Source organism: Salvelinus sp. IW2-2015, linkage group LG32, assembly GCF_002910315.2.
Source record: "Salvelinus sp. IW2-2015 linkage group LG32, ASM291031v2, whole genome shotgun sequence".
Lineage (NCBI taxonomy): Eukaryota > Metazoa > Chordata > Actinopteri > Salmoniformes > Salmonidae > Salvelinus > Salvelinus sp. IW2-2015.
The window spans coordinates 25,851,275-25,879,087 of NC_036871.1; the positions used below are offsets into that span (position 1 = coordinate 25,851,275).

General features: G+C 41.1%; 1 protein-coding gene across 1 annotated transcript in view; it reads right to left on the reverse strand.

Moving 5' to 3' along the window:
- Positions 1-27,813, reverse strand: part of LOC111956910 (solute carrier family 22 member 23) — an 81,154-nt gene that overhangs the window by 50,085 nt on the left and 3,256 nt on the right. The window contains exons 2-3 of the mRNA XM_023977612.2: positions 4,519-4,622; positions 4,086-4,240 (exon numbers count right to left, since the gene is read on the reverse strand). Of these exons, the coding sequence (XP_023833380.1) occupies positions 4,086-4,240; positions 4,519-4,622 (259 nt within the window). The remainder of the gene's footprint in view (positions 1-4,085; positions 4,241-4,518; positions 4,623-27,813) is intronic.

A 27,813-nucleotide genomic window follows, 5' to 3' on the forward strand; every position in this document is an offset into this window, starting at 1 on the left:
CAACAGCCCCAAAACATCACTGCTCTAGAGGAGATCTGCATGGAGGAATGGGCCAAAATACCAGCAACAGTGTGTGAAAACCTTGTGAAGACTAACAGAAAACGTTTGACCTCTGTCATTGCCAACAAAGGGTATATAACAAAGTATTGAGATAAACTTTTGTTATTGACCAAATACTTATTTTCCACCATAATTTGCAAATAAATTCATTAAAAATCCTACAATGTGATTTTCTGGAAATTCTTTTCTCATTTTGTCTGTCATAGTTGTATTGTACCTATGATGAAAATTACAGGCCTCTCTCATCTTTTTAAGTGGGAGAACTTGCCCAATTGGTGGCTGACTAAATACTTTTTTGCCCCACTGTATATCTCTCTATGAGGCTCCAGTAGGTATCCACAGCTCCTTCTGAAACGCTTGCAGTCATCTCTAGTGATGCAGAGGCCTGTTTTAACACTTTATAGGCAACTTGAAGAAACAGTATATGTTGGAAAAAACACACTCTGGCCCTCACAACATACTTACAGTGCATTCGGAAAGTATTCAGACCTCTTGGCCTTTTCCATATTTTGTTACGTTACAGCCGTATTCTAAAATTGATCAAATAAATACAAATCCTCATCAATCTACACACAATACCCAATAACGAAAAAGCGAAAACAAAGTTTTAGAAATGTTTCCAGGCCGGAAATACTTTATTTACATAAGTATTCAGACCCTTTGTTATGAGACTCGAAATTGTGCTCAGGTGCATCCTGCTTCCATTGATCATCCTTGATGTTTCTACAACTTGATTGGAGTCCACCTGTGGTAAATTGAATTGATTGGACATGATTTGGAAAGGAACACACCTGTCTATATAAGGTCTCACAGTTGACAGTGCATGTCAGAGCAAATACCAAGCCATGAGGTCAAAGGAATTGTCCGTAGAGCTCCGAGACAGGATTGTGTCGAGGCACAGATCTGGGGAAGGGTACCAAAAAATGTCTGCAGCATTGAAGGTCCCCAAGAACACAGTGGCCTCCATCATTCTTAAATGGAAGAAGTTCGGAACCACCAAGACTCTTCCTAGAGCTAGCCGCTCTGCCAAACTGAGAAATTGGGGGAGAAGGGTCTTGGTCAGGGAGAAAACGGCAGACTCAGGAGCCTTGGTTTCTCAAATGACTGCTTCGCCTGGTTCACCAACTACTTCTCAGATAGAGTTCAGTGTGTCAAATTGGAGGGCCTGTTGTCCGGACCTCTGGCAGTCTCTGTGGGAGTACCACAGGGTTCAATTCTCGGGCCGACTCTTTTCTCTGTATATATCAACGATGTCGCTCTTGCTGCGGGTGATTCCTTGATCCACCTCTACGCAGATGACACCATTCTGTATACATTTTGCCCTTCTTTGGACACTGTGTTAACAAACCTCCAAACGAGCTTCAATATGCCATACAACACTCATTCCGTGGCCTCCAACTGCTCTTAAACGCTAATCAAATTAAATGCATGCTCTTCAACCGATCGCTGCCCGCACCCGCCCGCCCGACTAGCTAACTTAGAATATGTGGACAACTACAAATACCTAGGTGTCTGGCTAGACCGTGAACTCTCCTTCCAGACTCACATTAAACATCTTCAATCCAAAATTAAATCTAGAATCGGCTTCCTAATTTGCAACAAAGCCTCCTTCACTCACGCTGCCAAACATACCCTCGTAAAACGGACTATCCTACCGATCCTCGACTTCGGCGATGTCATTTACAAAATAGCCTCCAACACTCTACTCAGCAAACTGGATGCAGTCTATCACAGTGCCATCCGTTTTGCCACCAAAGCCCCATATACTACCCACCACTGTGACCTGATACTCTTGTCGGCTGGCCCTCGCTACATATTCGTCGCCAGACCCACTGATTCCAGGTCATCTATAAGTCTCTGCTAGGTAAAGCTCCGCCTTATCTCAGCTCACTGGTCACCATAACAACACCCACCCGTAGCACGCGCTCCAGCAGGTATATTTCCCTGGTCATCCCCAAAGCCAACACCTCCTTTGGCCGCCTTTCCTTCCAGTTCTCTGCTGCGAATGACTGGAACGAATTGCAAAAATCACTGAAGTTGGAGACTTATATCTCCCTCACTAACTTTAAGCATCAGCTATCTGTGCAGCTTACCGATCGCTGCAGCTGTACACAGCCCATCTGTAAATAGCCCANTCGCTACATATTCGTCGCCATACCCACTGGCTCCAGGTCATCTATAAGTATCTGCTAGGTAAAGCTCCGCCTTATCTCAGCTCACTGGTCAGGATAACAACACCCACCCGTAGCACGTGCTCCAGCAGGTATATCTCACTGGTCATCCCCAAAGCCAACACCTCCTTTGGCCGCCTTTCCTTCCAGTTCTCTGCTGCGAATGACTGGAACGAATTGCAAAAATCACTGAAGTTGGAGACTTATATCTCCCTCACTAACTTTAAGCATCAGCTATCTGTGCAGCTTACCGATCGCTGCAGCTGTACACAGCCCATCTGTAAATAGCCCATCCAACTACCTACCTCATCCCCATATTGTTTTATTCACTTTTTAGCTCTTTTGCACACTAGTCTTTCCAGTATTTCTACTTGCACATCATCTTCTGCACATCTATCACTCTAGTGTTAATTTGCTAAATTGTAATTACTTGTTATTGACTGTACGCTTTTTTATTCCATGTGTAACTCTGTGTTGTGTTTTTGTCACACTGTTTTGCTTTATCTTGGCCAGGTCGCAGTTGTAAATGAGAACTTGTTCTCAACTGGCCTACCTGGTTAAATAAAGGTGAAATAAAAAAATACATGTAGGAAAAAAATGACCAAGAACCCGATGGTCACTCTGACAGAGCTCCGGAGTTCCTCTGTGGAGATGGGAGAACCTTCCAGAAGGACAACCATCTCTGCACACTCCACCAATCAGGCTTTTGTAGAGTGGCCAGACGGAAGCCACTCCTCAGTAAAATGCACATGAAAGCCCACTTGGAGTTTGCCAAAAGGCACCTAGACTCTCAGACCATGAGAAACAAGATTCTCTGGTCTGATGAAACCAAGATTGAACTCTTCGGCCTGAATGTCAAGCCTCACGTCTGGAGAAAACCTGGCACCATCCCTATGGTGAAGCATGGTGGTGGTAGCATCATGCTGTGGGGATGTTTTCAACAGCTGCAGGGACTGGGATCGAGGGAAGGATGAACGGAGCAAAGTACAGAGAAATCCTTGATGAAAACCTGCTTCAGAGTGCTCAGGACCTCAGACTGGGGCAAAGGTTCACCTTCGAACAGGACAACAACCCTAAGCACAAAGCCAAGACATTGCAGGAGTGGCTTCGGGACAAGTCTCAGAATATCTTTGAGTGGCCCAGACAGAGCCTGAACATGATCAAACATCTCTGGAGAGACCTGAAAATAGCTGTGCAGCGACACTCCCCATCCAACCTGACAGATCTTGAGAGGATCTGCAGAGAAGAATGGGGAAAACTCCCCAAATACAGGTGTGCCAAGTTTGTAGCGTCATACCCAAGAAGACTCGAGGCTGTAATCGCTGCCAAAGGTTCTTCAACAAAGTGCTGAGTAAAGGGTCTGAACACATACGTAAATGTGATATTTCAGTTTTCTATTTTTTATAAATTTCCAAAAATGTCTAAAAACCTGTTTTTGTTTTGTCATAATGGGGTACTGTGTGTAGATTGCTGAGGGGAAAAAATTATTTCATCGTTTTTAGAATAAGGCTGTAACGTAACAAAATGTGGAAAAAGTCAAGGGGTCTGAATACTTTCCAAATGCACTGTACACCTCATGACTTGGGGATTTCCTTACTTTTAGGCATACAGCAACACCATCTAACAATATATAGAATGTGAATCCTAACTCAAGACATGGGGGTCTACTAACTATAACACACCCCACAAAGACAAGGCTATGGGAAACAACTACTGCCCACACAGCAGCACATCCATTACTAAAGCGCTAATAGAAATTCTCACCTAACAGATAAATCAATGGACTGTACAGTATAGCGAAGGCATGCAGAATAGCATGGTGTAGTAGGTCTGCAGGACTTACTGAGGACTTACTGAGGATGTAGAGGGAGAGGGCGATGCCTGCCAAGCAGAAGCCCTCGAAGAAGCGCAGGGTGCTGAACATGGGAACGTTGACAGAGAAGGCCACGGTCAGACCAAACACCAGCATGAACAGGACCGAGATTATTAGGACCGGGTGGCGACCAAACCTGAGGATGGAGGGAGAGAAGGAGGGAGAGACAGAGAGAGAGAGAGGATGAAGCACAAATACAGTAGGAAAGATCCTTAATTACTTGTCCATATTTAAACAATACAAGCTAAAGCCTTTGAAGTCTGTCCCTTAGAGTATTGTTTCAGGGCATTAAAAAGAAACATACTGAAAACTCCTGAACGAAATGTCTATGAAAATATATTATGTAATAACTTTATTATGTAGTAAAGATATTATGTAACAACTTATTATGTAATAGTGAATAATTAAACTCACCAGTCTGCCAGGACCCCAAAGACCAGGTATCCGAATATGGATCCCACCAGCAGAGAGAACTTAGCGATATGGACCTTCCACGCCGAGTCACACACCAGACTCCACTGTAGAAGATGAAGAAGAACAGAGGAAGGTTACTGGATTGTCTAATGAACACAAATGTCAAACGGAAACGTGTCTTCTGCTTTATCCCAACTCCTCTGAAAGACTCTCACACTAAGTAACAAACACACAGAGGGCAGCCAAATTATGGCATACGGAGAAACAACCCATTCACATCAGCCATTTTGTATTCAGACTAATCTCAGCTAGAGTGTTACTCAATATATCTAATAAGGACATGAAGCATATACATTATTTGTCAGATTGTATGGGAACATTAACTCAGAGCTACAAGAGCATTCTAGCTAACTTCCTATTGGATTTGAACCAGGCTGCACACCCCTGATCTCAATCCAGTTTCCCTAACCGACATCCCACTTTGCTAACAACGCCTTGAAACATAAAGAGAGAATAACCATTGATTTAAAGCCTCCATTAAAAGTGTTCAACCATGTAAATGTGCTGTAGCCTATTATGTTGAGTTTCCCCTTCCAATGCCTAGATTGCCCTGTGTGTTGTCTATAATGATGTATACCCCCACTTCAACCCCCCATGCCTGTGTGCTCTTCCTCTGGCTGTGTAGTGTAGTCCTCTGCCCCATCAGTAGTAGGCTTCCAAGAATGCAAAGTATGCTGTGCCACTACAGCTGATCTGCATTAGCAATACATCCATGCACATCTTTTTGTATTATTTGTGGATGAATACAATTGTAGGTAAATACAAGTGTGAACAGAAGGAACCTACTTTGGACAAATCAATCAAACATTGATAAATAAAGTACAGTGCAAAAAATAGCTAGACCCCATTCATCCCCTGCTAACTCTGCCACCGCTGCTGGGAAAAAACCTTAGGGGGAACTGAAGTAGATATATGTAGAGTATGTCTAATAAATCAATCCTTTACTGATTCAAGTCTACGTTGTAAAGTATGTGTACAAAACATACAGAATAAACCCACTTTAGTCAATGATGATAATGTCACCCCAAATCTGTTTGACTTATCCACTCCACTATCACCCCACACTTTCAGCCCAATGCAGCTGTGAGTAAACAGTACTGAGAGGCAGGCTGTTGGGGTTACTGGGTTCCTGGTACTCTGGTCTGGAATGGAGCCTCCTCTGTGCTCCCAGCTGTCTGAGGGATATAAGAGTCAAGGAGAGGGTGTGTAAGGGTGGGGCGTGATGGTGACAGGTGTGTGACACATGGGGTGTCTGTCTATCGATGTGACACCCGGAGTATAGCTCTGGTTAGCCAACAGAGACAGACAAGCACACACAAGATTTGGTTCCAAATTCTGAGATTAGCCAATACATACCCAAAGACACAGCTTTGGAAAGTACCAAACAGCACATCCATTACTTTGCATTGCTTTTTGATTTCTGGTAAACGTGAATGCAATGGCTCGGAACTGGTCGATTGTTTGGTCGTTAGGCTGTTGGTTGACCGAGATTGTCTTAGTCGAGCAGTAACAAATATATATAAATAAATATAAATATATTTGTGCCCATCTCAGTGAACTAATCCGTTGCGGTGGCCTAGACTAAAAGCCAATTCATGCTTGAGCCTGCACAGCCATGCAGAGGCCAAATCGAGCTCTGTACCATATTACCATGCGCCTCCCAAATTTTGTAACAACGTGGAGCTCTCTGTACTGCGCCACATTGACATGATTGGTTGACGGTAGAAAATACAAACTCACTTCCTTGACAACAGCTCTGCACTGTTCTGCGAAGCGCAAGAAGTATGAATGCCCTGACTTCTGCTGAGGTCGTATCACCTGGCCAAGGCAGACGTCGGATTGACAATGCGCCCAGATGCACAATGCACTTCTCTCTCCAGAATGCGCTCTCTCCCGCTAATTTCTGCACATTCATTGTTTCAGAACTTCATTGTGTGAATTGTTTGCGTTTGATTGTCAGTGTCTGTCAATTCCGCAATACATATATCACCAGTAGTAGATTTACTGTTATTTCCTAGCATTTCTAATCTACAATGTTTGTTACTTTGGTTACAGTAATTTATGATAATGCATTCAATATTATTATTCCAGTCTTCCCGTTTTCATTGTCAGAGTCGACACATTGTTTGCAGAGTGCACAACCTATTCTACACTTGTGAGAAACAATTTTTAGTTTATTTTCATTCCATTTACGAGTTTTGTGAATTTAGTCATTGTGTTTTGTTTGGAGCGATCCTGTCAATGTTGAGTAAGGACATAGAAGTAGGGGGATTTGATAGTATTTCTGATTGGCTTTATGCATCACCAACTATGACCTGTGGATCTTCTCAGATTAATGTTTTCTTCACCTCAAACAGCAAGAAAACAAAGTCTGTTTTTACATCCATTGAGAATTACAATAGTTCCTCAATGTATTTGAAAAATCTATCTAGCTTTCTCCCTTTCGATAACCACTCAGCGTGGAAGGGAAAAATGTCATGCTCTGATCCAGTGGAAACGTCATAAAATAGGCCTACCTGATTACTTCTTATCTGTGTTTGACTTGGACTGGAATAGGTTCTGGTACTGTTTATATTTAGGTGCAGGAGCTCTACAATACTTTTGAGCTAATATTCTATGAGAGGAACAGGAGCTCAAGCAGGAGAAAATTTGAGGTGCCGGTACTCAGCTCTGGTGAGCTCCTGCCCAAGTTGAGCACTGCTTCTTATCCCTTGTGCAAATGGCCTACAGCTGTTGTCTGTCCTGAGCTCGCTGGGGCAGGAAACTCTGAGGGAACAGAATATTTGATACAATATTGCAAGTTAGTTAGTGCAAGTTTCAGGCCAGATCCAAGTGATTCGTTAATTTTTTGTAATAATTTTTGTAGCCCTTTTTCCATATCCAATTCGTAGTTACAGTCTTGTCCCATAGCTGCAACTCCCGTACGGACTCAGGAGAGGCAAATGTCGAGAGCCATGAATCCTCCGAAACGCGACCCTGCCAGACCTCACTGCTTCTTGACACACTGCTCACTTAAGCTGGAAGCCAGACACACCAATGTGTCGGCGGAAACGCTGTACAACTGATGCAATGTTTCAAGTTCCTTGCAGACAGGCCATATGTAGCCAATGTGATTTATATGATATTCATTTATATCAGGATATTTTCTACCTGCAGGCTGCAATGTTTTTATTTGTTGGCTTTATGTAGGCTATTTTTACATTGTTGGCAATGGCAATAGAATTAACTTTTTAGGTTTGTATCATTTTCATTTAGATTTGGATATAATTTTTATTAACCACATGACAATGATTTTCAGATATGAAGATATATATTCAGATATATATTTGCATATTATTAGTAGTGTTGGATAGAAAACACTCTGAAGTTTCTAAAACTGTTTGAATTATGTCTGTGAGTATAACAGAACTCATATGGCAGGCAAAAACCTGAGAAGTTCCACTTCCTGTTTGGATTTTTTCTGAGGTGGCAGATTTTCAACCAAGCTCTCATTGAAATTACAGCGAGATATGGATGAGTTTTCACTTCCTACGGCTTCCACTAGATGTCAACAGTCAATAGAACTTTGTCTGATGACTCTAATGTGAGGGGGGCCGAAGGAGACAGGAATTAGTCACCACTGCCACGAGCTGGCCATGCTTTGACCACGCCCGTTCACGTGATAGGCAGCTCCGTTCCATCGCTCAACTGAAGTCAATGTAATTCTCCGGTTGGAACGTTATTCAAGATGTATGTTAACAACATTCTAAAGATTGATTCAGTACATCGTTTGACATGTTTCTACTGACTGTTATGGAACTTTTGGATATTTCGTCACGTTATAGTGGACGCGCTTTGTGACTTTGGAATTGTTTACCAAACGCGCTAACCAAAGTAGCTAATTGGACATAAATAACGGACATTATCGAACAAATCAAGCATTTATTGTGGACCTGGGATTCCTAGGACTGCATTCTGATGAAGTTCATCAAAGGTAAGGAAACATTTATCATGTATTTTCTGGTTTCGTTGACTCCAACATGGCGGCAAATTTGGTTATTGTTCTGAGCGCCGTCTCAGATTATTGCATGGTTTGCTTTTTCCGTAAAGTTTTTTTGAAATCTGACACAGCGGTTGCATTAAGGAGAGGTATATCTATAATTCCATGTGTATAACTTGTATTATCATCTACATTTATGATGAGTATTTCTGTTGAAACGATGCGGCTATGCAAAATCACTTGATGTTTTTGGAACTAGTGAATGTAACGCGCCAATGTAAACTCAGATTTTTTTTATAAATATTAACTTTTTTGTTTGACTTGTTTGGACGAAGTTTAGCGGTAGCTTTTTGGACTCCTTTGTCTGCATGTTGAACGAGTGGATTACTGAAATCGATGGCGCCAACTAAACAGACTTTTTGGGATATAAAGAAGGATTTTATCTAACAAGACGACCATTCATGTTGTAGCTGGGATCCTTGGGATTGCAAACAGAGGAATATTTTCAAAAGTAAGTGATTTATTTTATCGCTATTTGTGATTTTGTGAAGCCTGTGCTGGTTGAAAAATATGTTGATGTGGGGCGCCATCCTCTGACAATCGCATGGTATGCTTTCGTGTAAAGCCTATTATAAATCGGACAATGCAGTTAGATTAACAAGAATTTAAGCTTTTAGATGATACAAGATACTTGTATGTTCATGAATGTTTCATATTACGATTATTTATTTGAATTGCGTGCCCTCCAATTTCACAGGATGTTGTCGACAGTTGTCCCGCTAGCAGGACACCTATCCCTAAGAAGTTTTAAAGCATCAGACAAGCTCAAAGCATATAGTTTATTTTATTAAAACACATAGGGTGTGTCTATACAGTTGAAGTCGGAAGTTACCATACACTTAGGTTGGAGTCATTAAAACTTGTTTTTAAACCACTCCACAAATTTCTTGATAACAAACTATAGTTTTGGCAATGGTTAGGGCATCTACTTTGTGCATGACACAAGTAATTTTTCCAACAATTGTTTACAGACAGATTAATTCACTAATAATTCACTGTATCACAATTCCAGTGGGTCAGAAGTTTACATACACTAAGTTGACTGTGCTTTTAAACAGCTTGGAAAATTCCAGAAAATTATGTCATGGCTTTAGAAGCTTCTGATAGGCTAATTGACATCATTTGAGTCAATTGGAGGTGTACCTGTGGATGTATTTCAAGGCCTACCTTCAAACTCAGTGCCTCTTTGCTTGACATCATGGGAAAATTAAAAGAAATCAGAAAAGAAAATGTAGACCTCCACAAGTCTGGTTCTCCTTGGAGCCACTTTCCAATGCCTGAAGGTGCCACGTTCATCTGTACAAACAATAGTACGCAAGTATAAACACCATGGACCACGCAGCCGTCATACCGCTCAGGAAGGAGACGCGTTCTGTCTCCTAGAGTGAACGTACTTTGGTGTGAAAAGTGCAAATCAATCCCAGAACAACAGCAAAGGACCTTGTGAAGTTGTTGGAGGAAACAGGTACAAAAGTATCTATATCCACAGTAAAACAGTTTATATCGACATAACCTGAAAGGCCGCTCAGCAAGGAAGAAGCCACTGCTCCAAAACCGCCATAAAAAGCCAGACTACGGTTTGCAACTGCACATGGGGACAAAGATCGTACTTTTTGGAGAAATGTCCTCTGGTCTGATGAAACAAAAATAGAACTGTTTGGCTATAATGACCATTGTTATGTTTGGAGGAAAAGGGGGGAGGCATGCAAGCCGAAGAACACCATCCCAACCGTGAAGCACGGGGGTGGCAGCATCATGTTGTGGGGGTGCTTTGCTGCAGGAGGGACTGGAGCACTTCAACAAAAGATGGCGTCATGAGGGAGGAAAATGATGTGGATATATTGAAGCAACATCTCAAGACATCAGTCAGGAAGTTAAAGCTTGGTCACAAATGGGTCTGCCAAATTGACAATGACCCAAGCATACTTCCAAGTTGTGGCAAAATGGCTTAGGACAACAAAGTCAAGGTATTTGGAGTGGCCATCACAAAGCCCTGACCTCAATCCTATAGTAAATGTGGTGGCAGAACTGAAAAAGCGTGTGCGAGCAAGGAGGCCTACTAACCTGACTCAGTTACACCAGATCTGTCAGGTGAAATGGGCCAAAATTCACCCAACTTATTTGTGGGAAGCTTGTGGAGGGCTGCCTGAACACTTTGACCCAAGTTAAACAATTTAAATGCAATGCTACCAAATACTAATTGAGTGTATGTAAACTTCTGACCCCTGGGATGTGATGAAAGAAATAAAAGCTGAAATAATCATTTCTTCTACTATTATTCTGACATTTCACATTCTTAAATATATAGTGATCCTAACAGCCACACTAACATTTAGTGGCCGCTGCCAACATACTGACTCAACTCCAGCCACTTTAATAATGGGAATTGATGGAAATTATGTAAAAATGTATCACTAGCCACTTTAAACAATGCCACTTAATATAATGTTTACATACCCTACACTACTCATCTCATATGTATATACTGTACTCTAATATCATCTACTGTATCTTGCATCTTTATGTAATACATGTATCACTAGCCACTTTAAACTATGCCACTTTATGTTTATATACCCTCATTACTCATCTCACATGTATATACTGTACTCTATACCATCTACTGCATCTTGCCTATGCCGTTCTGTACCATCACTCATTCATATATCTTTATGTACATATTATTTACCCTTTACACTTGTGTGTATAGAGGTAGTAGTTGTGGAATTGTTTGGTTAGATTACTTGTTGGTTATTACTGCATTGTCGGAACTAGAAGCACAAGCATTTCGCTACACTCGCATTAACATCTGCTAACCATGTGTATGTGACAAATACATTTTGATTTGATTTGATTTGACTTAAGACAGGGGATTTTTACTAGGATTAAATGTCAGGAATTGTGAAGAACTGAGTTTAAATGTATTTGGCTAAGGTGTATGTAAACTTCCCACTTCAACTGTATATGGAAAAATAGACTTTTAACAATTTTGACCACTCGATTGGGTGAAAGAACAGACGACTTTCGGGTTACCAAGATTTGTTTTAGTCGGGGACAGCCCTAGAACGAATAAAACAATGTTCTTCATTTGGGGACAGGAGGACTGAGTTTGCACTCTGTATTTCCTTCTCAATTGAAACTGAAGTTCCCCACTCACAATATGTCTTTAGGCTATTAGAGTTTATGACCTCTTATAACCTCTGGCATAGCGATCTGTCCTGTTCAGGGTAAAAAGCTCCAGCTCCACGATTATGCACTGTCACGAGGCAGTGATCACATGACACACACATGCATACTTTCGGTATCGATGTCACTAGGGGACAAGACCAAGATGGGAGGCAAACAAGTTCCCCAATGTTGAGTAATACCACATAAACCATGAGGTAGTGTGTCAAAGCCAAGGAAGTCTGCTCTGTCTTTGGCCGTGTCAAACTTGCGTGTTGAAAGTGTGATGTGTGTCAGAGCTGGGACTATGTATAAGACCATGGGATATGGAGAACTCATGACCGTGCAGAATGGGGGATCAACCAGACCACGCGGCCAGGGTGCCTGACTAAGCGTGACAGATGAACGCAGTTCAAAGCAGCTGGTGACCGCACAGTTGAAAGGAACCTCAACCATTAATAAGCACCAAAGAGAGAGCTGACTGTGCAAGAAGCCTGACCACATCTTAGTTAGAGGAACAGAGTGTTTTAATGTTAACCACGATAAAAATCCTAACCACGACTGAGGTCAAGGGACAAAATATGTTAGCTAGTAAACCTGATGTCGACCGCACGTGACCACGGTCATGTCACTACAGAAGTTCAGCTAGCTACTCGACAGAACATTCCGTCCCATATGCTTCCTTTAGTGCCCTCACTCACTATTGTAATGTTCATTAGGGATAGCTGAATTGTAGGCTCTATGTTAGACAGTAGGCAATGCCTTATTAATCCTTTAGTTTGACAGACAGGCGGGAGTACAAAAGGCCTATTGGTGCTCTGGGTCTGTGTGTGACAGCAAGGGAGGGCATCAGGCCCCGAACACTAACCCAAGKGRGKGGGGGGGGGGGGGGGGGGCRGGAGCCCCCCTGCAGGCATCCTGCTGCGGTGTCTACCGTGTCATTTAACACCAACGGCCACAGCTGCATGTGCAGTACATATCTAACTGGAGATACAGTCTTATACTCAGCTGGCTCCTCCCCGGATTTAGTGTTAAATGCTCTACAACAAAGCTTTCGTAGTGTCCATATAGCTTTATCTATCCTTAACCTTGGTCTGAGCACCTCCAAAACAAAGGTCATGTGGTTTGGTAAGAAGAATGCCCCTCTTCCCACAGGTGTTATTACTACCTCTTGAGGGTTTAGAGCTTGAAGTAGTCACCTCATACAAATACTTGGGATTATGGCTATACGGCTGTCCTTCTCTCAGCACATATCAAAGCTGCAGGCTAAAGTTAAATCTAGACTTGGTTTCCTCTAATGTAATCGCTCCTTTCACCCCAGCTGCCAAACTAACCCTGATTCAGATGACCCTCCTACCCATGCTAGATTACGGAGACATAATTTATAGATCGGCAGGTAAAGGTGCTCTCGAGCGGCTACGTGTTCTTTACCATTCGGCCATCAGATTTGCCACCAATACTCCTTATAGGACACTGCACTCTATACTCCTCTGTAAACTGGTCATCTCTGTATACCCGTCGCAAGACCCACTGGTTGATGCTTATTTATAAAACCCTCTTAGGCCTCACTCCCCCCTATCTGAGATACCTACTGCAGCCCTCATTCTCCACATACAAAACCCGTTCTGCCAGTCACATTCTGTTAAAGGTCCCCAAAGCACACACATCCCTGGGTCGTTCCTCTTTTCAGTTCGCTGCAGGTAGCGACTGGAACGAGCTGCAAACACACACTCAAACTGGACTGTTTTATCTCAATCTTTTCATTCAAAGACTCAAACATGGACACTCTTACTGACAGTTGTGGCTGCTTTGTATGATGTATTGTTGTCTCTACCTTCTTGACCTTTGTGCTGTTGACTTTGCCCAATCATCGTTGTACCATGTTTTTGTCCTGCTACCATGTTGTGTTGCTACCATGTTGTTGTCATGTTGTGTTGCTACCATACTGTGTTGTCATGTGTTGCTGCCTTGTTATGTTGTTGTCTTAGGTCTCTCTTTATGTAGTGTTGTGTCTCTCTTGTTGTGATGTGTGTTTTGTCCTATATTTATATGGTATTTCTTTTTTTTCTTTTTTTATCCCAGGCCCCCGTCCCCGCAGGAGGCCTTTTGCCTTTTGGTAGGCCGTCATTGTAAAAAAGAATTTGTTCTTAACTGATACGTCTAGTTAAATAATGGTTAAATAAATAAATAAAAATTAAAAAAATTAAAAGAGGGAGGGAGGGATGAGAGAATGAGTAGAAAGAGGGAGAAGGTGGGTGAGATAGAGAAGGAAACAAAATGCTTGACAGTGAATGGAGAGAGATAAAGAAGGAGAAAGGGAATAGGGAAATATAATGAGTAAATAGAGAGACAGAGAGACACATTAAATGCTTGGCAGGGAGTGTGAGGCGAGGGAGACAGGGAGAGTGGAGTGAGACTGCTGCATAGTTACTGCCTAGCAACAGACTATCCCCTTGGTTATGAGTCTTTTTCTAATTTACAGTATAAGTTTAGAAAGATTCTCTCATCTCTGGGATCAGGGAATAGAGGAGAGTAGGAGGTGTGAGAGAGAGAAGCACACATCCAGCAGGAGAAGGACACATCCTTAATTACTTGTCCATATTTAAACAATACAAGCTAAAGCCTTTGAAGTCTGCCCCTTCGGTTATTTTATTGTTTGAGTGCATTAGCAAGAAACACACAGAAAACTCCTGAACTGAATGTATAGAGAGAGAGAGAGAGAGAGAGAGAGAGAGAGAGAGAGAGCTATGATCCCTTATTGATGTAACTTCTTAAATCCACTTCAACAAATGTAGATGAAGGGGAGGAGAATGCTCTTGAGACAACTGAGACATGGATTGTGTATGTGTTCCATTCAGAGGGTGAATGGGCAAGACAAAATATTTAAGTGCCTTTGAACGGGGTATGGTAGTAGGTACAAGGCGCACCGGTTTGAGTGTGTCAAGAACTGCAACTCTGCTGGGTTTTTCACGCTCAACAGTTTCCCATGTGTATCAAGAATGGTCCACCTTCCAAAGGACATCCAGCCAACTTGACACAACTGTGGAAAGCATTGGAGTCAACATGGGCCAGCATCCCTGTGGAAGGCATTCAACACCATGTAGTCCATGGCCTGATGAATTGAGGCTGTTCTGAGGGCAAAAGGGAGAGAGAGCTCTGGGACACATTCCATCACCGTTAGTCGTCATAGAAAATGTGATAATATAAATCCAAACTGTTCAATCAGTGACATCATTTAGAAAAGTAAGATGCGACTCATTGAGAAATCACCTATGTAAGCAATGCCATATTCCAGAGCTGTTGTGTAAATTGTATTTCATATTCATATCCTAGATAACTATCATTCCAGAATCAATTCTCAAGTTACACATTAAAGGTTGGACTAATTGCAGACATGTTCAAAAACACTCCCGAGTGGCGCAGCGGTCAAAGGCACTGCATCTCAGTGCAAGAGGCGTCACTACAGTCCCTGGTTCAATCCCAGGCTGTATCACAAAGGGCGGTGCACAATTGGCCCAGTGTCGTCTGGGTTTGGCCGGGGTAGGCTGTCATTGTAAATAAGAATTTGTTTTTAACTGACTTGCCTAGTTAAATTAATTTTTTTAAATAATAATAAAAAGACATACAATTTACATGCTGAGCAGACAATGGTGACATCTATTCAAAAACCACCTCAGGTCAAAAACATAATGTAGCCTATTGAAGTCTCTCTCTACTGTTAACATTCATGGAGATAATGGTATCTTCTCTTTCAGGGGCACAATTAACAGTCTGAGGAAACGTAGCATTATTTCTCTAATGATCATGCAGTGACAGGGCAAGGAGGTGTGTGTGTGTGTGTATGTGTCCGAGACGGCGCACTATCAATGACAGTTGGTTCCAGTGCCTGTCAGCCCAGTTTCTGTGTGAGAGAGATACAGAATAGCTGATCAGATACATCTGCAGTGTTGTCGTTGAGGTCTGCAGGGAGCCTGGCAATACTCAACACTTTGTTACTGTATCCTGAAAGTGTCCACACAGACAGACTTGAAAACAACAAGGATAAAAAAGATATTCCTCAGTTTGTGTGTGTACACTAAGATAGTAGCTTAGATTGAGAGTGTGTAACCTTCTTTTGTGTGGAAAGAGAAAGATAGACGAAACAAATAGCATTAGGTGGATAGTGGGTAAAACGAGAGGCGGTTGCTGCATGATTCTCATCGCTTTCTAACTCACCACTTCTCTCACACAGACACACACACACACACACAGTGCTCCAGCATATCCTGTCATGGCAATGTAGATGAACCATATAATTAAATGAATTTGATCAATCTCACTGTTTGTGATTAGAGAGGGAAGGAGAGAAAGGGCGTGATCAGCTACTTCTCTTCCAGTCTTGCATTCCATCACTTGATCTTACAGTTTTTCTCAATTGCTAAAACACTAAAACCCATTGGCTGAACAAAGTTCTCAGTTGCCTGGACTCATTTAGCTAATTATGCAGTCTGTTGTCAATACCTTAAACCATTTCACACGGTAAAACACAATTTGCAGATCTCACTTAGACTTTTCAGCAAAACTCTAAACACATTCTCATTCTCAAAACACATTCTGCACTCTAATGCACACGTCATCCATACTGGTAAACACAAGTGGCAACAGTCAAATACAAATAGAGAACACATGTCATTGATTGAACACAACCACTCAAAATTGATTTAACCTGTTTCAAATGATGCGACACAACCAATATAAGCCAGTTCAGATCGCAAACAGGTTGTTAAAGGTGGGAAGGAGAAAGTCTGAGAATGGATAGAAGAAACAATGTGAGAGGACGAGGACGAGTGCGTATGCGAGATGGGCGACGAGGTGGAAGAGGAGGAGGAGGGCAAGAAAGAGGAAGAGGAGGACGAAGAGGAAGAGGAAGACAAAGAGTGGAAATATCTGATGAAATTCGAGCAACAGTTATAGACCATGTTCTTGTCCATGGACTGACAATGAGGGAAGCAGGACATAGAGTGCAACCCAATTTGAGCCGATTTTCTGTGTCCACCATAGTAAGGACATTCAGAGAAGAGAACAGGTACAGTATACTACTGTATTTTTGTAATTGCAAATTTACTGTACTACACTATATGCAGCTGTTTCAATAGACATTTGTAAAGTTAATCACTGTATGTATTGTACTGCATGAATATGTTTTGTAACTGCACAACTACTTTTTGTAGAATTGCAAGGCTGCCACATGCAGGTGGAAGGACAGCTATATTCACTCGGGAGCAAGAGGCCGTTATAGTTGGCATGGTCCTTCAAGATAATGCAATACGACTCAGAGAAATCCAGGAACGACTGATACAAGACAACACACACTTCCAGGGAATCGACAGTGTGAGCATTTCCACAATTGACCGTGTCCTCCATCGTAACAGGATGCGAATGAAACAAGTATACAGAGTACCTTTTGAGCGCAACTCACCAAGGGTGAAAGAACTGCAAGCTCAGTAGGTGCAAGTAAGTGTACATTCAGAAACATTTAGTGTAATCCAGATTGTCTACAGTACTAACACATACTATGTGAATGACATTACTCTTCAGTACATACAATGTATGTGAATCAGAAGCCTAATTGTACTCTACAGTATAGCACTGTCTCTGTACGACTTACAAAATCCTACATACAGTATATTGTATTTCTACACAGACAATATTTGACTTGGAATCCTTGGACAGACCCCATGAGTTCATCTTTGTCGATGAAGCASGCTTCAATCTAACAAAGAGGAGAAGGAGAGGCYGAAACATGATTGGACAGCGGGCCATTGTTGAAGTCCCTGGTCAACGAGGTGACAATGTCACAATCTGTGCTGCTATCAGCAACCATGGTGTTCTACATCACCATGTTACACTCGGGCCATATAACACCCAGCACCTTCTAAGATGTATTGCCAATCTAAGAGATATTTTATTTGAGCAGCAGGTTCAAGAGCAGCAGGGTCAAGAGCTAAATGAGAATCCCATTCCCACCTATGTGATAGTGTGGGACAATGTCAGTTTCCACCGAGCTGCTCAGGTAAGGGAATGGTTTAATATCAATGGGCAGTTTATGAACTTGTCCATACTCGCTTTTCCTGAATCCGATTGAGGAGTTTTTCTCCTCTTGGAGATGGAAAGTGTATGATAGACAACCCTACACCAGAGTAAATCTGCTGCAAGCCATGGATTTAGCCTGTGGTGATATAGGTGAGGAATCATGTCAGAGCTGGATACGGCACACAAGAGGCTTCTCTTGCTTGTGATGTCGACGAAGTGCTCTGGCCTGACCCAGCCCAAAGACAAGAAGAAGCACATTGATCACATGTTTACTCCTTTGATTTTTGTCCCTTTTAGTATTGTATACTGTAGTAAAGTGTATTGTAGGCTGTATACTGTACAATGGACAAATTGTATGGCCCTGAACATTGTGCTTTCCATTTATTAACAGTACTGACTGCTCAATAGATTTTGACTGGTTGCAGGTTCATATCAACAAAGAACAAGAATTACAGTATCACAGAGACAAAGGACAAGTTTGTGAGATGCAGGGTACAGTACTGTAAAAATAGGGGTACAAGGAGGAGGGAGAACAAAAAACTAAATTGCAAAGAGCAAAGCAGAGTAGTAATTTCTGATCAATTTTGAGCTACTATGATAGAACATGTTTTCGTTCATCAAAAGACAATGACGGAAAAATATGAATATTTCTTTTGATTAAAAATCTACTTCTCCCAGAGAATTGTATGTTTTGAACAATGTGTTTCTATTTTTCGGTGTATTGTTTACTGACTGCTTGAGAGAGTATATCATTTTGATCACTTTGTTTATGATTTGAGAGCAGTGTTTGATTTTGAACACAGGTAAAACTGTTTCGAGGCGAATGTTTCATTTTGCGAGAGGAGTCAGAGGTTATGTAAATAGTGCTTGGAGATTAGGTTTTGTGTTTAATGTTTTCAGGAAATGGAGCAAGGTTTCAGAAATTGTGTTTTAGCAATTGAGAAAAACTGTTAAACAACTGCGACCAGGGACACAGGTTGCTCTGGGTCACACGTTCAGTTCCAGGTTTACTGCTGCTCTGCTCAAAAATACCACTACGAGAAACTAACTCCCTTCAGCAAATACATACAAAGATTGTATGAAGCTTTGTCTTTCAGTCCCACAGGCAGACCTCTCTTTCCTCACAGCTGACGTGTGTGTGTGTCTACACACAACTGACTTGGGCAGAGGGTTAACCCCTCCTAACAGCTGTGTTTGTCTCATGCTGTCCCACACTGATGCTGGGTCTGTAGATAAGACAGGACAGGAGAGGACAGCTGGACAAACAGACAGTGAATGTTTAAGGACTAGGCGTTCCTGTATTCACTCTCAGGGCGTTGGGGGGCATTGTCCAGTCCTGCTAGTACTACAGTGGAATTGGGTGCAAACCTTATCTCTCCGTACTTATGACAGTAGTTTCATGACATACAGTTATCTTGTTGTAAAGTTAAAGCGTACAGACTTTCGTAAAACAATGTAACATCTGCTTACACAGGGGTGCCAGCTTGATGAGTAGTATATTCTTACTTTTCAAATCAAATCAAATTGTATTGGTCACGTACACATATTTAGCAGATGTTATTGCAGGTGTACCGAAATGCTTTCCTATTTACATTAGAGGAATTACATTGTTATATCCTGTTTTATAGCATAATATTTCTCCACATTCACTTGAAATGGGAGCTGCCTGGCACCAATAGCAGTCCCATCTAGATACAGGACTGGTAATCTCCAGCTATATTTTAAGAAGAGCTGATCCTTCTCTAACCACTAACTCTCCAATGAACTTGGACAACCACACAATCACAACTTTCCTTGAACACACTGGGAATTTCAGTCAGTGTAGTCTAGAATGTGATGATAGTTTATTGGCTCTACTCCAGGCTGTGTGATGCTGCTGCCATTTGAATGTAATGGCGAGTATGTGAGCAGAGAAGGATTAAGCATTACGCAGGGAGAGTGGGATACTCGACCCATCCGGCCCATCTGTGTCTCGCTGTAATGATTCAGGCTCGTTTTATTATTTTATTCAGCTCTGTCCCCAAGAAGCCCCAGGTATAAATTAGAATCCACATCCACACCAGCCACTCTGGATTCCCCATCAGCCCCCATCCCCTACTCTGCTGAGCCCAGTGTTATCAAAGCCTTCTCTGAACATCGCTCTGAGTGACAGAGCTGCACTGAGGGGCACTGTTACCATGCCATGACTATTCAAGGAGACGCTACCAAAGAAATCCATTGTGTCACTATGCTAGTATTTCAAGGAGATAGAGCCAAAGCTCTGATTGTATTATCACTATGTTGTATTATTTCTATGATATAACTTTTCAAGGAGATATATCCAATGCTCTTAGGGGCCGATTCCGAACTGAGTTAAGCGTGAGTTATGCGTGAATGGAACGTGATTCCTTTTTTATGCACTTCTCTCTGTGTATTCTGACCTTGAACTTAAGCATGAGAACAGCATGCTATAAACGCAATCTCCGACTTTAATAGTATTTCAACAATGGTTTCACTTTCACAAGTGCCTCTGACTTAACAAATGATTGTACTTTATATTGATTATTATTGTAACAAATGCACTGATGGGGTCAAATTATATATAGCCTGTCAGGATGTTGCATGAATTCACAATGGAAAAACAAATTAAATCAAAAAATTATTTATTACTCTCGCAATTTCACACATTTTAAACATATATTTCCCACATTCTACGCTTGACAAGCAGTTCCCCTGTTCCAGCACATGGCACTGTGTGCACGCTTGGTCAAGGCTGTGCGTAAATTTACGCTCACTCTCAAGCAAACGTTCAAAATGATGAGTTTCATACTTTGCATGGAAATGATCCGACGCATGGTTTACACAGATTTGTGACTACGAATGATGGATAAATGAGGCTCCAGGAGTCGAGGGAGAGGGTTTATAGCGAGGTCCTTTAGTGGGATTGAACTCGTCCATTTACCTGAGAATCAATTCCTTCTGGGGACGACCTTGTTGGGTGTGTGTGTGTTTGTGTGTGTGTGTGTGTAATGGAATGATATGCCATTTTGTTCGATATTGTTAATATTGTGGTAACACTTTACCTTCAGATGCTCTTGTACCTGTGTAGTAAAGCTGTAATTACTACAGCAATAGATGATAATTTAGTAATAGCTTTGTAATTAATTACATAGCGAAGAGGCAAAATGGTAGGCTATATAAAATAGTTATGTGTTTCACAGGGTTGGGAAGGTGACTTTCTAAAAGTAATCCATTAGTTACCTGTCCAAAATTGTAATCAGTAGCATCACTTTTGGATTACCCAAACTCAGTAACGTAATCTGCCTACTTTCATTTAAGAAGCATTGGAAGAAGACAAAAATGTATATTACCAATTGAATGACATCTATTGCAGGATAAGCCAATGTTAGAGTTTACATAGCTGCCCATAAATGGATGTTGGATTTTACTACATGGGTTGGTTATTTAGGCTTCTTCTAACCCATTGCTTTCTACTGGGACGGCAGGTAGCCTAGTGGTTAGAGCGTTGGGCCAGATCTTCAAGAATAGGACTTGGAAATATAGATTAGCTCAATTGTTTTATCTGAACATAACCTAAAAACTATGGACTTATTAGCTAACTACCACGGAGTGAAGTTTTGTTTATGATTTTATTGTCTTGGAGGACTGATTGGGCTGTCATGGGCTCGCATGCTTTAAGCAAAACCGAAAAGTGCTATTTGCATGTGAAAAACGTATTCACATCAGTTCACATCAGGCAATGCTTCTTGTAAATAGCAAACTCAAATTTTGTGAGTGTTTTTTATAGGGCAAGGCAGCTCTAACCAACATCTCCAATCTCGACTCATTGATTGGACTCCAGGTTAGCTGACACCTGACTCCAATTAGCTTTTGGAGAAGTCATTAGCCTAGGGGTTCACATACTTTCCCAACCTACACTGTGAATGTTTAAATGATGTATTCAATATAGAAAAATTGAATAATTTCTGTGTTATTAGTTTAAGCACACTATGTTTGTCTATTGCTGTGACTTCGATGAAGATCAGATCAAATTTGATGACCAATTTATGCAGAAATCAGGTAATTCCAAAGGGTTCACATACTTTTTCTTGCCACTGTAGGACTATTGTTTATGTTTTTGTTGGTGACACTTTGATATCTCGATAATTTGCAGCTGTTTAAGTTAATCAAGTGTGCGAGTTTGAGCATGAGTCCGTTAGGCCTATGGAATTTCTTTGGGAATCATCACGAATTAGATTGAGTAAAAATCCCCACCCGTGGTCTTCTTAAATTAAACTTGTTTTTGACAGTATGGATCACAATACCAAGGAAGACAAGAACTCCCTCAAACTTTTATTCCACAGGCTGGGATCCGCACTATGCAACTGTTACAAGAGAGAATTTTTCATTGGTTGTCCACTGGTCACAAAACTAATGATTGAAAGGCAGCTTAATCTTCTTCAACTCAACCATTATTGGGTTAAGTACTAGAGGTCGACCGATTATGATTTTTCAACGCCGATACCGATTATTGGAGGACCAAAAAAGCCTATACCGATTAATCGACCGATTTTCTTTTTAAATTTGTAATTATGACAATTACAACAATACTGAATGAACACTTATTTTAACTTAATATAATACATCAATAAAATCAATTTAGCCTCAAATAAATAATAAAACATGTTCAATTTGGTTTAAATAATGCAAAAACAAAGTGTTGGAGAAGAAAGTAAAAGTGCAATATGTGCCATGTAAGAAAGCTAACGTTAAAGTTCCTTGCTCAGAACATGAGAACATTTGAAAGCTGGTGGTTCCTTTTAACATGAGTCTTCAATATTCCCAGTTAAGAAGTTTTAGGTTGTAGTTATTATAGGAATTATAGGACTATTTCTCTCTATACCATTTGTATTTCATTAACCTTTGACTATTGGATGTTCTTATAGGCACTTTAGTATTGCCAGTGTAACAGTATAGCTTCCATCCCTCTCCTCGCTCCTACCTGGGCTCGAACCAGGAACACATCGACAACAGCCACCCTCGAAGCAGCTTTACCCATGCAGAGCAAGGGGAACAACCACTCCAAGTCTCAGAGCGAGTGACGTTTGAAACGCTATTAGCGCGCACCCCGCTAACTAGCTAGCCATTTCACATCGGTTACACCAGCCTAATCTCGGGAGTTGATAGGCTTGAAGTCATAAACAGCGCAATGCTTGAAGCACAATGAAGAGCTGCTGGAAAAACGCACGAAAGTGCTGTTTGAATGAATGCTTACGAGCCTGCTGCTGCCTACCACCGCTCAGTCAGACTGCTCTATCAAATCATAGACTTAGTTATAACATAATAACACACAGAAATACGAGCCTTAGGTCATTAATATGATCGTATCCGGAAACTATCATCTCGAAAACAAGACATTTATTCTTTCAGTGAAATACGGAACCGTGTTAGTGGAATTAAATTATTCCTCTAATGTACTCATTAATTAAATTCAATCTGTCTATTTATAAGAATTTGTAAGATACTTATTAACATAAAATAGACAGGATACAGTCTTATTAAAATTAGATAATAGTGTTTAATTTCGGAGCACGCTCCCATTTGATCATAAACAACAGGTTTATAACCAGATATGACGTCATAGGTTACAGAATAAGTCTCATTGTCCTGACAAATAGAAAACAGGTTCAAAAGTTAATTCCAACTTCACAGCGCACACACACAATATAATCTATTATCCTGAAGGCTCACTATAATTTATTACCACTTTAGCAGACAACTCAAGATAATGGAAGACCTAAAAAGTTACCCACAGCCTTATCTAAACACCTCAGGGCTAAGTTGGGTCAGTTCAACCATAGTTTAACGACCCTTTCTGCTTATTTTATAAACCCACAACACAAATCCTCTTTCACCAGGCGTGCAGAGTTCAATTAGTTATATTTTATCTAAAGCTAGAATTTGTTTTAATTATTTATTAACAAAATTCCTAACAACCGTTACGTATTTTATCTAAAGGGTGGCATTCATAAGTCTAAATATTCCTGTTACATTGCACAACCTTCAATGTTATATGTCATAATTACGTAAAATTCTGGCAAATTAGGCGGCCCAAACTGTTGCATATACACTGACTCTGCGTGCAATGAACGCAAGAGAAGTGACACAATTTCACCTGGTTAATATTGCCTGCTAACCTGGATTTCTTTTAGCTAAATATGCAGGTTTAAAATATATACTTCTGTGTATTGATTTTAAGAAAGGCATTGATGTTTATGGTTAGGTACACATTGGAGCAACGATACGCACCGCATCGATTATATGCAACGCAGGACACGCTAGATAAACTAGTAATATCATCAACCATGTGTAGTTAACTAGTAATTATGATTGATTGATTGTTTTTTATAAGATAAGTTTAATGCTAGCTAGCAACTTACCTTGGCTTACTGCATTGGCGTAACAGGCAGGCTCCTCGTGGAGTGCAATGTAATCAGGTGGTTAGAGCGTTGGACTAGTTAACTGTAATGTTGCAAGATTGAATCCCCCGAGCTGACAAGGTAAAAATCTGTCGTTCTGCCCCTGAACGAGGCAGTTAACCCACCGTTCCTAAGCCGTCATTGAAAATAAGAATGTGCTCTTAACTGACTTGCCTAGTTAAATAAAGATTAAATAAAGGTGTAAAAAAAAAAATTGGGCCAAATCGGTGTCCAAAAATACCGATTTCCGATTCTTATGAAAACTTGAAATCGGCCCGAATTAATTGGCCATTCCGATTAATCGGACCTCTATTAAGTACACTTATACATTTGTGAACAACCATCCACAAGAACCATAATCCGTAAGGTGCAAATAGCTAAATGAGAGAGCAGCAGTGTAATTCACATCAATGCGCTATGTAATAAGTGATATTCATATCGCCCCGCCTGTAGGCTACACCACTGCTGTTGTCCTTACCTCCAAGCGTTTATTCAAATTGGATAATCTTTGGATGCTGACAGATGTTACACCATTGGATAACATAGCTTGGACGGTAGACTACAAAAGCCTATTCCTGCTCTTTTCCCGCGATCCATCAAAAGCATTTGGTGTGTCATCATAGTGGTCTTTGACTTGTGGTCAGACTCACTCAGCCGAACAAATTTACTGTAAATTTGCGCCTTTTTTCAATGCTGATTTGAATGTCACTGAGAAAACAGAAAGGTGTCAAGAAATGTTTTCGCAAACATCCTTTCTGAATGTAAAAATAATAATAGAAGTAAACTCGTTTTTAGTTAAGTATCTGAAATCTGATTACAATATTTTCGCTGGTAACATAAAGGATTAGAGTTACCTTTTTTTTGTAATCCGTTACTTGTAACGACTAAATGTGCATTTGAATATCCAAGATGGATGTCATGCATAGAAACATAAATATGAACGCTTACATGCTTTAGTGCAAGGGTGGGAAACTCCAGTCCTCGAGGGCCTGATTGGTGTCACAGTTTTGCCCCAGCACCAGCTAACACACCTGACTCCAATAATCACCTAATCATGATCTTCAGTTTACAATGAATTTTGATTAATCAGCTGTGTTTGCTAGGGATGGAGAAAAAGTGTGACACCAATCAGGCCCCCGAGGACTGGAGTTACCCGCCCCTGCTTTCTGTTTGTGTACCATAAAGCTATGCAGTCAGCCTGCTGTCCTCTGAGCATACAGACATTTCCTATTAGCCTCCCTCCAGACAGTACAGTAAAATGAAAGCGTGGCTGAAGTGTCCCTTGACTCGTGGTGGAATGAAACACTGTGCATGCCGGGCTGCTGCGTTTTTATCTGCTGCCCGTTTAACAGGGGATATTATCTGTGATAAACAGATGTCCGAGGCTGTGGGGAGAGGGAGGGGCGCATGGCTGCTCCTAGTCGTATCACACTGGCCTAAAGTCTTGGTGTGATACTTAGAACCCCTTTGTGCAATACTGAGAGAGAGGCTTCAAAACCAGGCTCTTTATCAAGCTGGTCCTCTTATGCCTTTGAGCAGACTAGATGACATGTCTGTGGGTAAACTGGTGTATTTTAAGTAGTGTTTGATAAATGAACGTGTATGAAGCTTCAACAAAAAGCTAACACATCCTTGCCACCACCCATGAAGATGGATGGGTTAGGATACACATAAACATACAACAAAGTTGAGTCAAGATCACCTTTGCAGAGAAGAAGCAAGCTGAAATCTAAAAAAAAAAAAATTAAACACGACTTAATAAAGTCGGAACATTAACCTAACAAAAATGTGGTTTGTGCAGTAGCCCTAATAAATCATTACAACATATTGGCTATATGCCTGGCATGCCAAAGTTGTTCTTCTCAGACCATATTGTAATTCAAAACTTAAGCTTTGATAACAAAATAGATCAGTTGGTGTACCACTTGCGAGGCACAGCTGAGCATAAATTGAATTAATTTGCAAATACCTAGATTTTTTATTTTACTGGACTGATGGTACTTGCATCTGATGTTCATGGTGCTTTCAAGACAACTGGGAACTGGGAAAAAACTAGGTCAAATCATGACGTCGGTGATCTTCTTATCGGAAATCCAGAGCTCAAGAAAGATACCCGTTTCCGACTTGGAATTCCGAGTTGTAAGACCTTTCAAAACGATCTTTGCCAGTTGGACCTTGTTTTTTTCCGAGTTCCCAGTTGTCTTGAACACACTGAAGTCGGAGATTTTCGAGTTCCCAGTTGTTTTGAACATAGCATTAGTCTCAGCGGAGAGGGAGAGAGCAATAGAGGGTCCGCCTCTCCCGGTCCCTAATTTCTCCTTCCTTTCCTCCGGTGAGACTGACCAGAGAGAGGGGACACCGTCGTCTATCTGATTGCGAAACTCGAGTCGCACCACATCTGTCTCATGCACAAATTCATGTTATTTCTATGACCAGAGAAAGTGAAATACTCCTTGACATTAAAATACACGATAAGCTGCAAATTATAATAAAAACGCAGGGCTATTGATACTTAGCTACTCATTCATTGCAGCGCCAGTGGAAGTAGGGAGAAGCACATTTTATGTTTTGTAATAGTGTTGAATAAAAACAGTGTTGATTGTGCTGAATAAAAACGTAGACGTGAACTTGGTCATAAAAACAGCAGGTCTTTGCTGTATTCTTTGACAGTCTCTCTCTGGTCAAGGTTTTAAAAGTTATTAAATCTCAGGTAGGTTAGTATCAAACATTGCTGTGGCCTGGGTTGTGGAAACTGTAGGCACGGTGATTGAGCTTTCCGATTGGCCAGCGCAGTAGGCACACTGAATTTAGCCACAGATCTTCCAGTCAGCCTGGTAGGTGCAGTTTGTCTTTTCAGACTAATTAAATGGTTCAAAATGGAAACATTTTGCATGCCAGTGCGCCGGGCTTCTGAATCAAGTGCACCTACTGCCAACAGTGCAACACGAATTTTAAAAAAGGAGCGCAAGCCTTAATAGAAATGTTTGGTGATCGACTAGGAATGCCTTGAAGAGCATTCCTAGGTGATCGACCGGTTGGTGACCACAGGCCTATTGAGCAGTATTTACAATGTAGTAATATGTGTGACGGTAAAGCCCAGATAAAGTATGTTTTATTTAATCTTTAAAGCACTGTATGTCTAATAAATCACTGTGTGTTTATTCCATGAAAATAACTCAAAATACTTAAAGCATTTATTTTCCTGAGCCTCCTTTTGCCATTGAAATGCTCAGTCTGATCGTGTAGGCGTGTTAATACAAAGGTAAATATATTTACATACACAGACCTGATTGGCGGACAGGATTGTCTAGACTATATTCTAGTCTACCCCTCTTTCCCTTCAAAGTAGGAGGATACATATGCAAATAAAAGATGACTGGTCATTGACACCTGAAAAGACTGAAATTCCAGGTGTTTATCTCAAAAAGCTCTTACACTAAAAGAGCATTATCATAAATTTCACCATTTCAGAGATTCAGCATAGTGTGGAAATATATATAT